The sequence below is a fragment of the Malaya genurostris genome, chromosome 3, assembly GCF_030247185.1.
Source record: "Malaya genurostris strain Urasoe2022 chromosome 3, Malgen_1.1, whole genome shotgun sequence".
Lineage (NCBI taxonomy): Eukaryota > Metazoa > Arthropoda > Insecta > Diptera > Culicidae > Malaya > Malaya genurostris.
Window position 1 is genome coordinate 116,229,271 of NC_080572.1, and position 13,398 is coordinate 116,242,668.

General features: G+C 37.0%; 2 protein-coding genes across 5 annotated transcripts; one reads left to right on the forward strand and one right to left on the reverse strand.

Moving 5' to 3' along the window:
• Window positions 1-8,722: 8,722 nt before the first annotated feature.
• LOC131437007 (small ribosomal subunit protein uS2m) lies at window positions 8,723-10,222 on the forward strand. 3 transcript variants are annotated; one of them, XM_058606037.1, is made up of 4 exons: window positions 8,723-8,885; window positions 8,939-9,001; window positions 9,511-9,863; window positions 9,946-10,079. In XM_058606037.1, exons 1-4 carry the CDS (start codon window positions 8,849-8,851, stop codon window positions 10,015-10,017), a joined length of 525 nt encoding a protein of 174 aa, XP_058462020.1. In that variant the 5' UTR covers window positions 8,723-8,848; the 3' UTR covers window positions 10,018-10,079. The 3 variants fall into 3 exon arrangements, with proteins under 3 accessions (XP_058462020.1, XP_058462018.1, XP_058462019.1); XM_058606035.1 differs by having other exon boundaries at window positions 9,511-10,222; XM_058606036.1 differs by lacking the exon at window positions 8,939-9,001 and having other exon boundaries at window positions 9,511-10,222.
• Window positions 10,223-10,244: 22 nt separating this feature from the next.
• LOC131437006 (uncharacterized) lies at window positions 10,245-12,029 on the reverse strand. 2 transcript variants are annotated; one of them, XM_058606032.1, is made up of 5 exons: window positions 11,842-12,029; window positions 11,292-11,764; window positions 10,893-11,240; window positions 10,652-10,759; window positions 10,245-10,591 (listed from the first exon to the last, which is right to left on the reverse strand). In XM_058606032.1, exons 2-5 carry the CDS (start codon window positions 11,347-11,349, stop codon window positions 10,245-10,247), a joined length of 861 nt encoding a protein of 286 aa, XP_058462015.1. In that variant the 5' UTR covers window positions 11,350-11,764; window positions 11,842-12,029. The 2 variants fall into 2 exon arrangements, with proteins under 2 accessions (XP_058462015.1, XP_058462016.1); XM_058606033.1 differs by having other exon boundaries at window positions 11,292-12,029.
• Window positions 12,030-13,398: the final 1,369 nt, after the last annotated feature.

Consider the following 13,398-nt stretch of genomic DNA (forward strand, 5'->3'; position numbering starts at 1 on the left):
CTGACACATAGACCGGATGCTGGTCGGTGCATCAACTGAGTGACAGTCGGGCTGCCACCAGTGAGCCCAGCAATTACTATTGAGTTGTAGGGATGGTCACGTCTCCAACACCCCGGGGCTTTATTGTTACACGACAAGAGCGAAAACTCTACCATCGAAAACGTTGTTTCGTTTGTATTCGAGGTCGCGACGCGGAAGATCTTCTGTTTCGGAACAGAATCATGGCATACTATTCTAGCGAAATCGAATATCCAGCGATTAGAATATTCCTCGCTTTCGTTCGCTGTGTTTCAGTTGCGCATTCGTCGGGATGTGTTCCAAAGAGTGCTCATCGATGTTTCTTTTGTTAATCCGTCTACAAACCGTCGCCAGTAATCTAGTTTCTTTGCTTTAACTAAGTTCTTCATTTGCTTATCTACACACTTGAAACCATTTCTTGAGCTCAGCATAATAAAATGCCGAAACTGATCAGCAACACGTAAATTTGCTGATTGGTCAGTAATCAATACGCATTTTTCTGAACTTCGTTAAATGCATTCTCTGATATTTCGGTAAAATGCTTCACTTTGCCGAAATTTGGCATAATTGCTTGCTGAATTTATCAGTAAACAACAGATATGCCGACATCAGCAGAGACGTTTGCCGAGATTTCGGAATATGCGCTAGCTGTTGCCGAGATTCAGCACAACAGCTGTCATTTATTGCCGCGTAACATTTTCGCTTCGCATTGCGCGATTATTTTCTAATAAAATTCTCTAGTGAAAAAATGGATAATCTTCGAAGAAGTGTGAAACCACTTGCAAGTAATAAATAGCTTGAATGTTTCGCTTTGTAAAAAACGACTTTATCAGAGCACACGCGATTATAAGGGAAAACACCTAACTCGGGGCTCAAAGCGACCTTGAGACAAAACTTTGGGGGATAGCGAAAAAATATCCCAATGCATGGAATAATTCAATGGATCAAAGTAAGTTTATTTGAACAATACCGTATATGCATCATTAAATATTGAAAATTTTTGTAAACCAGAAATCAATATATATATATATATTTTTATTTCATATTTCCAGTTCGACTCAAGGCATCCGGAAACGCCGCTGATGGTAGTGATGTCTGAGGAATTTGTCGATAGAGACTGCTCATTAGTTTGGAGAGATGTAATAATTCCCATAGGACCGGAAATACTGTCTGCATTTAAAACTCTTTGCATGGTTTTTACAGTATTCAGTATCAAATGCGAGCCTTTCGACAATTTTTTTTTAATTTTGTCGTGAATACGACTTACTTTACTATGGGGCGCCTTTTCAAAATTTACCCTCTGAGAGAGTGATAAGTTTTTGATCGTGAATATCTCCTGTTATATCTAACGAATCAACATAATTCTTGCTACATGCCATCGGAAATATGATCACAATTTTATGATAAAACTTTCAGTTGTGTGACATATTTTTAAATAGTTCACAATTAAACTTTTCTGAAATGTTTGGTATAAACGAGTATCAAAGAGGATAATTCATATGGCGCGTTTGCCTTTCTCGTATTTTGAAAGCTCATAGCTCAGTGATCTGTAGAAGGATTTATATAATCTAACTACCAATAGAATCGAAAATCTTCAACTTGAACGTGTATCACAACAATATTGAAGTTTTTCAATAGTACACTATTGAAAAACCTGTTTGATTTAACCCATGACAGCACCAGCCAATCAGAACGCGAGATGTCTGTATCTATACAAGAGCATCCATATAAAAGTTGAATGGTTCACTTTTCCTATCATTTGCTGAGCAACTCTTCCCGAAACAAGATTACAAGACACACGACAGCAACATCGAGGACCTGTCGTCTCATTGTTTCCCGATATGAATGCACAATGACACCGAAAAAGGCAGCCAAAAAGTCCAGCAAGGCCCATTGCCGAAACAAGACACACACGAGAACCATCTCAGATCTCAATATTTCCTACCAAAAGATTCATCAAGATGGGAGTTAAAATAATTTGCACCGTCACTAACACATTGAATTACGAACGGCAATGCGAAAGCGAAAGTGATGATTTTGAACACATCTTTATACTAGTTTACAAATATGCCGTGCGAAACAGATTTGCCACAGATCAATATGTATTTTTGTCGCGATTACTTTAGTATGCGGCCGAAAACAAAAATTGTTAGAACAAATGTTTCCACTTGATTTGCGCATTCTACTTTCCAGGCGTATCAGAACTGGCTAAACTTGAAGCAATTCTAAATATTTCTTTATAACAGTGATGTGGTCATCCTGAAAAGGACGGGGTTTTCAACGGATGGCCAGCTGCAGATGGCGAGGGATGATTTTCGTTTTCGTTGTCATGGGCAGCGTTACCGGTCAACTCCAACACTTCGGCAACCAAGTACTCCATCACTGCCGCTAGATAGACCGATGCACCAGCACTGACACGCTCGGCGTAGTTCCCCTTCCGAGGCAAACGATGGATTCTGCCGCCAACTGGGCACTTCAGACCAGCACGGTTTGAGCGGGACTTTACCTTGCCCTTAATTGTTCCTCCACAACATGCTGTTAGCAGCTCGACGACCCATTCAGTATTACTGGCTGCCGCTCTGCTAACTCTCTCTTTTATATCGTTTCACTGTTTCCCGTTCTGCGTATAGGAAAGGAATTCTAACAAAGGGGACGTCCTACCGTGCTACCACTAGCACGTATAAAAGGAAATGTTATGTGAGAAATAGCGTCATTTAAGTTAAAGCAGCTACTCTGTACGTACGAGACACCGTCAGAACGATGGCTCCGAAAACAGGTAGAAAAACAGATTTGTACCGTCACTAACACATTCAATTACGAACGGCAATGCGAAAGCGAAAGTGATGATGTTGAAAACATCTTTATACTAGTATGGGGTCGTGTGAAAATATGCCATGCGAAACAGGGTTGCCATATATACAGGTTAATCTGTATTATTATTATTACTATCATTATTATTATTAGAATCACTCTTGCATACCGAAGATCGTAGATACATTTCAGACCAGGCCATTGCAATTGTCTCGTACTGAAATTTCGAGAAGAATCAGATATCTTCGAACTTCATAGCTTCAATAAAAATAAACTACAAATTTGTCGTACCTAGCTTCCTATATTAGCAAATTAAAAAGGAATTGTTTCAAGTTTGGAATATACAGTTGTAGAATAGTAGCTGTTTAATGTAACTAATCTGTACTTTAATGTAGGTGTATCGCTTCAAATTCTATTAGTGAAAAAGAGGAAAGCTTGCACAATTCATACAATCAATCAACTAACTGATATTCGGAAAAGTGATGGGAGCGTGTCAGTTTTTTCGTATTCACGACATCCAGTTATGTCTCTGACATTACTCACCCGCCTTTTTTTGTATGCTACATGCTGGCAACAAATTTGTAAGCCTCCTTTAAATGTTAATAAAATGAATTTTTGATCTTAAATGGCGTGTTTATAATGTCGAGAAATCATAAACAAAATTAATCGAGTAGATTTTTAATTACTGATGATTCGGTAATTTATTTTTTCATTTTTTCGTTTTATTGGATTGCCGAATATTCAGTAAACGTTTCACTGAGCAAACAGTAAATCTTATGCTGACGATTTCGGCAATATTTGACGTTTGTCAAATTTGAGGGTGCCGAGACGCTCAGTAATTTTATTTTTGCCGAGATGATTGCTGATTACCCGGCTGTGCGAATCTCGGCATATTTTTGCCGAGACTCAGCTATAAAATTTAAGTGTGTAGCGTCGCGTAGTTTCGATAATTATCAGGTGTTCCATATTTTCTGAACTTTTTGAATGCTAAAGATCTTTCCGCGTTCAGTGATGAGCACTCTTTGTCCCACCACTGGTTGGGAGGACGAATGTTAGTATTCGCGCCGGGTAGACGTTTCGTCTGAGCTTGAATCGCAGTGTCGAGAATCAAGCCAGCCATAAACGTATATTCTTCATCCGGAGGAAGTTTTCGTGTTGTTCCTAGTTTCTCAGACATCGATATTGCGTAACATTTCCAATCAATATTTCGTATGAGGTCATATGAAACATTGATTGTTTCCGATGGTCTTAATCCGCTGGCGATTGAAATTACGATAGGTTGATGATCGATACCATGGGGATCAGGGATCACCTTCCACTTGCAATCCAGCCGTAGCGATGTCGAGCAAAGGGATAAATCCAGCGCACTTTGCCGAAATTTGGTCTTGCTGGTGGTGCAGGAATCCGTGCTCTTGGGGTAATGTAGATGGAAACAATACAAAGGTCCTTGCCTTTAATTGTGACATGACATGCGACAATTTCAATACCTAGTATCGAGGGGAGGGTAATTCGATAGAAAGAATTGCACTTTTTGATCCCTAAAAGTACTTCGTAGAGATTATCTCGATCCAATCGAATAATGTTGAAATCATGGAAGTTCAGTGATACATCAGAAGTTAACCAAGTTTCGCACAATGCAAATGCGTCACATTTCAGATTATTTACTAGATATTTAAAAGGATCTATTTTCGGGATGATACTTCTACAGTTCCACTGTAAAACAGTGATCGAATCCATGACCTCGTTCGAAAAATTAGCCTTTGAAGAAAACGATTGCTGAGAGGAGGGGCCATTTTGCAGTCAGCTGCATCAAAAACATTTTAACTTTTGGTAGGAAATTCATCAAAATGCCTTTTAGGGGGTCAGAAATGTTGAAGACGGAAAATATAAAGTCCACAATGTCAATGAATTTTACAAGTCCAGCACTTGATGTGTTTTCTGGCTCCTTGGGGACTTTTGGGGGTTTGGGTGTCCCCAGAAGTGTTGGATATTCTTTCTCAGATTTCAGGTCTCCGGAACTAGGAGCTTTTGGCTTTGTCTTTATGATTTTTTTACCAACACTTCCTTCTGCTGTTACTTTTGGAGGGCCTTCAAGAGATATCCTCGAACCGGGCCGATTTCCACAATGAGAAGCTGTGTGTCCTAGTTGTTGACAACTAGTGCAGTTCATGACCCGTGGTACGAAAAGTCGTACAGGCAGACGAATCCTGTCCAGGAGAACGAATTTCGGCAAAGCCGAGCCGGAGAAGGTCACCCGATACAAGTCTGAGTGAGGATAAGACTTTGTCGCGGCGATCGATACTGAATGCAAACGTTTGCAGTCCAGTATCTTGACATTTTTAAGCAGGGCATCTTTAAAACATCCGACCCCATGTTTGAGAATGTCCTCGCATGTCAGACTTGGATCCGTGATCACTCCGTCTATCTCGACTTCGCGAGCTGGTATGTAAACGCGGTAGTCCCGCGTAAAGTGATCGTTTCGAGCGATCTCATTAGCATGTTTCAGACTGACCTGAGCTTATCGAGACGAATTTTTGAGATAAATTTCACAGTTGTGTATTTTGACGCCAAGTCTTTAGAGATTTTCAAAATATTAAAATATGGTACGGAAATAAACCACATAAAGGTCGGCCGAGGGTGAAGGCTCTTCAGGATACTGTTTAACCCGGTGAGTCTTACTATTTGGAGCAGATTTAGAATCTGTTTCCATTATATCTTCGGGGGCAGGGGAGTATCTAATGGACTTGCCATAGCGCGGTTGAGGTTCCGCGCAAATTATAAGAGGAGTCAAAATATAAGTGGACAATAAAGGGACACGAAGGGAAAACATATAATACTTAGCTAATGATCCGTACCAACTCGCTGAGGCCAAGAGGTGGTTACAACGACCTCTGAGAATTAAGACGCACACAGGACCGGTTCACGGCACCACACTAAACATTCGTTCACTGTTCGTATTGTTTTAGCACAATAACACCAGACACTGTCGAACGGTATTTATTGTTTTCTTCTTCTTATTTTTTGTGAAAGTGCTGAATATCTTTAGAACTATACGCGAAAAAATGACAAAGTGTCGATTTAAATTGTTAATAATTCATTAACCTTACACACTAAGATTCAATTCCGTTGTTCGGTAATTTTTTGACAAAAACTTTCGGCAATCAATAGAAATTACCGATATTTCGGTATATGAACATCATTTTACAAAAATTATGCAAATTTTTGCCAGACGATCAGTTTTCACTACAGAGTTCGGTAAATAGATATACAATTCATACGGTAAATCTGAATAGTCGCCGAGTACGGTAAAACCCATACCGTCCGTATGGTAAAATAATCTTCCAATAACCGAACTTCTGTAAATACTGATTGTCGTGAAAACTAACTGTCAAACAGTTGATCAAATTTTCAGTAAGTGTATTTTTATTAATCGAATCGAAATCTTGTAGAGTTCATCGAATGGATTGAGATACAGGTGCTAAAGTTTTTAAAACATTAGAACCACTAAAAACTTTTTGTTTCCTCATAGGCAGTAAATAATAATGTATGACTTATCCACTTGCTGCCTACACAAATCGTTCAAGGGCAATTTCTGGTGGACTCGACGGATTGTGCAGTGTTTTGGAAGGTGCTCATAATTCCGGTCAGCCGGAACATTTGACCCTTTTTTCGTGGAATAAAACCATAGCAGGTTCGAATTTTCTTCATTCGTTTTTGTGAATATGTGTAGATTTCTAAAATCCGTAAATAAAAGAATTTTAACCAAAGGAAAATAAAAAAAAAACAAAAAATTACCGAACAATCAGTTAGATCCATTTGGTTTACAGTTTACGGTAGTTGTTTGACAGTTCAGCAATTACCGAACGATCGGTAATCAATTCAATTACCGAACTGATTACAAACGTTCAGCTGTTGAAAATTCGGTAAAAAATTACCGAATTCAGCGAAATTTTCTAAGTGTGTAACGTTTCAATGGCAAACCAAATTTATTTTCAGCTAAACGAAAATCAAACATATTGCTATTGCTATTGCTGGAGTAGTTACAAATACTCATCATTAATAAAGAACGTGTTATGCTAAAAGTAATGATGTACAGTAATGCAGTAATGGCGAGCGTTTGAGCAGAAGTGTCATTACTTAGTAATGACACTTTTAATGATCGTGTAAGGGCCGCTAATAATAGGGTAAGTTTTTCTGATAGTGTAAGAAAATAATTTCAGACCAGAGTTGCCATGTTATGTTTTCAAAAATCTGTGTCTGACAAATCTGGCAACCTGATAACGCTGTGTCAGACAGAGATGCCAGGTCTGCAGATTTGTCTGTGAATCTGCAGATTTGAGGTATAGTGCTGCAGACATTGTTTGTTGTGCAGAGTTTTACAGACTTTTGAAATTCTCGCAGACTTTTGCAGACTTTTGAAATTCTCGCAGACTTTCGTCTATATTTACAGACTTTTGAAATTTCCGCGACCTTTTTTTTTGTTTTGCTCGCCAAGTCAGTTTTGCGTGTCATACTTTATACACGCTTAGAAAAAGTTACTCAAAGTTTGAGTATTAGTTACTCATTTTCAAATGATACATGGAAACGTCAAAAATTGAGTAGTTATCATCAATGATATTGAGTAACTCCTACTCTAAATTTGAGTTTAACGCAATAACTCGTTTTTTTTGTTACTATTCGCAAGATCAGTCTAAAAGTTGTAATAACCATTTGTAGCAACAGGTTGTATATTTTGTTAGTGAGATCGCGTATTTCGAGGGTGAGTCACTCAACACAAACGGTGTTGTGTCTGCAAAAACCGGAATGATAAACTCCGTGTTGTGCTTTAGAATGAAACCGAATATGCTCAAATGTCATTTATGAGGAATAAGTGTATGATTGGTGCCTGAGCAAATTTGCTTTCACCACTTGATATAGCATTGAGTTCAATTACCTAATATTTTAATACAATACACTCAGAAAATGAGCAATGTTTTGCAAATTTGGTATATGTGAAATAAAATTTCACTCAAAATTTGAGTGATAGTTACTCTATTTTTGGTACATGTACAAATAAAGTATTACTCAGTAAATGAGTAGATTTTACCCAAATATCGTTTCCAGTGGAAGAACTCAAATTTGAGTAACTTCGGAGTTACTCTAAATTAGAGTTGTTCCACTTTTTCTGTAGATGAGTGAGATCTTACTCATTTTTGAGTAACTATTTTTAAGCGTGTAGAGAAATTGCTGCCAGCAAGACCCCGCATAGCGTTTTGGCTACCTGGGCAGCCATGGCCACCAGAAGGCTACCAAAATTGATTCAGTTACGGTTGTCAAATCCAAATTGACAAAACACGCCTGTATCCAAGTTAGCCGAGCGTATTCATCTTCTCACCTTCGCTGAAAATGTCAAAGATTTCAATGTGGAAAAATCCTGGTGGATACGGTTGTATCGTTTGAGTTGTATTCCTGGCAGCGGTGAGGCAGCCGGTCACCAGAATGTCTGCCAGCTATATTTTTCCAGCTGGCAGCGTTTAGTCAGCCGTCTGGCAGCCATGCGTATGCGGGACATACTTGCTGACTGCAGATTTTTTTTCAGATTTACAGATCCTGTCTGCAGATAGGGATGTCGGAAATTTCGAATTACTCGATTATTCAATAATCGAGTAAAATTTTGAAACTAATCGATTGAAATTTATTCGATTATCTGGGTTATTAATCGATTACTCGATTATTCATTCGATTATTACTAAGGGATTTTTTAATTATTCGATTAGCTCAATAATCGAATATTAGTTTTAAGCTATTCGATTGAATATTACTCGATTATCTGGGTTATTAATCGATTACTCGATTAATCGATCAATATTACGACATCCCTGTCTGCAGATATTTGAAATTTTTACCTGGCATCTCTGGTGTCAGACTCAGAATTCAGAACGAGAACAGTGGTAAATTCCGATGAAGTGTGATTTGACTTAGAAACTTTGGGGATATATATATCTGTGTATTAAAAATCTTGAAGCATAATAGTTAAAAGATGCTGTTAAAAGTGCTCAAGTATCGGTTCAATCTAGGTATTTATAGCACTTTGTTTTGTTATTTACTGTCACAAAGCTCTTCTCTTCAGGTTCCATTCGATTACTTTCAACAGTTGCGTTACCTGAGCAGACAGAGCCCGCTTCAGATAAAGGTATATTAGGTTTTTTACCGTCACTGCTAACCTCAATCGGATGAACACATTTTGACAGTTCAGCAGTACTGTTTGTAAACAGAAATTTCTTTTGTTTGTTTATTGACAAATTGGATCAGACCATTTATGGTCCGTATCGCCTAAATAAAATTTTAAAACATTTGTTCACGATTGAATACGGTTCGTTTTTGATATTTATTAAATAAAAGTGACTAGTTGCAAAGTGTAAAGATGATTGTTTTAGATGTGCTCTTCGATTTTTGTTTAAGCTTGTTTGTAAACAGTACCGCTGAACTGTCAAGGATGAATACTTGTTCATTTGTGTCGTCACGATAAAAAACCTAATAAGGTTTATAAATATATATATATATATATATATATATATATATATATATATATATATATATATATATATATATATATATATATATATATATATATATATATATATATATATATATATATATTTATTTATTTATTTCTTTATCAATATTTAAAAACCGTTTTAGAGAAAAATGTCCTCAATCATCCAGATTATTTCGGAGTCCATCGTCTGTTCACCGTGGAGGATCTCTTCATAGCAAAAGTTCATTTAGGACATAAAGAAGGAACTCTGCATGATAACATGAAAGGTTACTTATATGGAAGTAGATTGGGGCACTGTATTTTGGATCTAGACAAAACTGCTGAATATTTACGACTTGCATTAAACATAACTGCTCATGTTGCATACCGAGACGGCATCATACTGTTTATCAATCGCAGTCCTCAGAATGGCCACATGGTAGATAAAACAGCGATTGAATGTGGTGAATATTCGCATACAAGGTTTTGGAGAAGTGGAATTTTCACCAACTCTAAGGTACAGTTTGGAGCTGTCACTAGACTTCCAGATTTGTGTATTTTCATTAATACTTTGAATACTGTTCTTGATATGCATCCAGCTGTTAAAGATTCAGCTAAAATGTCAATTCCTACTGTCGGAATTGTTGATACGAATTGCAATCCAAACTTAATAACATACCCCGTTCCTGGTAATGACGATACCCCCTCTGCAATTGAGCTTTACTGTAAGTTATTTAAAAATGCTATTTTATTGGGTAAAGCCAGAAGGAAGGAAAACAATCACGAAAATGAAAAGAGTTAGTTGACTTGCAAGAATATTTATAGAGTAAATAAAACAATAGTTTAAAAAAGTGCGTGAAAATTGGATTGAAAGAATGTAGTTTCTCTTGCACAAATGTCATGTTGCATAGTTTTCGTTTCCTGCATTACCATCCCAATCCATTGTTTGGTATTTTATCTCCCCGTTATCATTTTCGTATGCAAAAATACAAATCTTATTAACAACTACGGACAAACGACAGCACCGGATAAGATATTTTACGTCCAACTTCATCGTCGGATCGGATAAAATATAAACCATGTGAGATGCGTGATAGTAAAGTGGATCACCGGGATAGAGCAGAAAATCGCACCCGAAAGCATCTCCACCTGAAATAAACACGTTTTGTTTTGTCCACAAATCTTTAAATATTTGATATTTCAATTTGTCGCCATCTTCTAGCTTTAGTTCAACGGTGGAAAACTCTGCAATTAAATCAACTGTATAATAGAACTATGAAATTTTGAATTTCCGTTTCCACTTACCTTTCGCCAATGGACACTCAGAGGGAATCTGTAATAATCCATCAATTTTCATCGTTTCTATTTTTCGTCGCTCTTCAATCAGTAGACTCTCGGAAGTAATATTTATTTCTACAATTGTAACAAATCATTATCATAATCTAATAGTACTATTGTTTCTTACACTGGTTCGGGTCGAAAAAAGATACACTAGTGTTGTAATGTGAAAAACGAAAACGGCATAAATTTGTATGATTAATCTTACCTGACTCTTTGATACCCTTTTCTAATAATTTTTTTCTTTTTCCTTTGATTATTTGAGGTAAATGTTTTCTGAAGTCATCCAATCGTTTTTCAACAAGTGGCAGTTTTAACTCCGTAGTTTGTTGTTCTACAAGTTGTTGAAATTTTGTTTTCTCTGTGTCTGTGGGAGATCGTCGAAATGAAACTGTTTTGTCCACGAGAACGCCTATCCCGTTTTCTATAGCTAATTTCAATTCCAATGGCGAAAGTATTGCTGGAAGTCCAAAAGTGCGCGCATCGCGAGGTTTAGAAACCGGCACCCCAATCAAATTACAAACCAGACGATGGGAAGTTCGTAGTTTGAAATAGTCTAAAAATCGATTTTTAATTATGAGTTTGATTTCAATTCTTTCATACATACCATCCACATTATACACAAAACCCCGATTGTGTTCAAATATTATAGGAATTTTGGACATAAGGTTATCGTTATCGTTACAGCAAACTTCAATATTTTTAATAATTCAGGACTGTTTACATCCTCGTAAAGAAATTTGGTTCAAGGTTTTTTATTGTTTGTAATTTTCACACGAAATTAAGTATGGCACCGGTATCGAAGCAAGTAAACATTAGAACAAAACATGGCTTAGAATTCTATTTCTGGCGAGATGGGCCAATTGTGGCCTTAGCCAGTTATCTAATGACAGCGCAACTGGACTTGTTTCGAAAGAACGAAGTCTATTTTTTCTTTGACTCACTGTAAGGACGTCTAAGACCGCACACAGTCTTGCCAAGGACGATGCCTAATCGGCTTAATCCAGCCCGGTGGCAACAATAAGGCGCTCCAGCTAGTGCTATCGTAACCAACATCTCAGTCCTTCGGGGCCATCAAAGCTAGCAAGTCAGTGAGAGCAAAGTAAACAAAATGAAATAAAATACAACACTTCATTGATTGTGAAAGTCAGTATTACAATTTGGCAGCGCACGTTTCATAACGATATCACATTTATAATCAAACATAAAAAAATCAACTTTCACAGCTGAATATCACAGATATTTAGCAACAACGAACTTATATACTTCTTCGTTGTTTTCGTCTTTGCGGAAAAGATGATGGTCACGAAAGCATGGCGGCCTAGCAGGCATTTGGCTTAATCAGTCGATGTGTACACGCTTAGAAAAAGTTACTCAAAGTTTGAGTACTAGTTACTCATTTTCAAATGATACATGGAAACGTCAAAAATTGAGTAGTTATCATCAATGATATTGAGTAACTCCTACTCTAAATTTGAGTTTAACGCAATAGCTCGTTTTTTTGTTACTATTCGCAAGATCAGTCTAAAGGTTGTAATAACCATTTGTAGCAACAGGTTGTATATTTTGTTAGCGAGATCGCGTATTTCGAGGGTGAGTCGCTCAACACAAACGGTGTTGTGTCTGCAAAAACCGGAATGATAAACTCCGTGTTGTGCTTTAGAATGAAACCGAATATGTTCAAATGTCATTTATGAGGAATAAGTGTATTATTGGTGCCTGAGCATAACTGACATGTATGTTAATTTGCGATTAACACACTACTCCAAGCAATCACCACTTGATATAGTATTGAGTTCAATTACTTAATATTTTAATACAATACACTCAGAAAAGGAGAAATTTTTTTGCAAATTTGGTATATGTGAAATAAAATTTCACTCAAAATTTGAGTGATAGTTACTCTATTTTTGGTACATGTACAAATAAAGTATTACTCAGTAAATGAGTAGATTTTACCCAAATATCGTTTCCAGTGGAAGAACTCAAATTTGAGTAACTTCGGAGTTACTCTAAATTAGAGTTGTTCCACTTTTTCTGTAGATGAGTGAGATCTTACTCATTTTTGAGTAACTATTTTTAAGCGTGTATGCTTTTCTTCTCCATTAGGCTCTCTGACAGCTCACTTACAGCCAGAGACAGGGATGTCGTAATATTGATCGATTAATCGAGTAATCGATTAATAACCCAGATAATCGAGTAATATTTAATCGAATAGCTTAAAACTAATATTCGATTATTGAGCTAATCGAATAATTAAAAAAATCCCATAGTAATAATCGAATAGTTTCAAAATTTTACTCGATTATTGAATAATCGAGTAATTCAAAATTTCCGACATCCCTAGCCAGAGATGCCAGGTAAAAATTTCAAATATCTGCAGACAGGGTCTGTAAATCTGAAAAAATTGAGGTTTCTATGCCCGGTGAAAAATGAACGGTGGCCCTACTGAAAAATTGGTGGCCAACACGTTTCCTGATGAAAACAAAACAATATGTAAAAGCGATTCACACGCAGCATCAAGCGGCTATCACCTGAATGGAACGATTACGGAACAACAACATTATTTGTAAGCAATTAATATGCAAGGACACTACGTCAAGTTCACGGAACTTTTTAACGTCGGATACGTGAGCAATATTCGGCTAAATAAAATTAATAAACCAATCTGGACGTCGACCGAAGTTGATTGATCGTCTGAACTGTGTTTAATG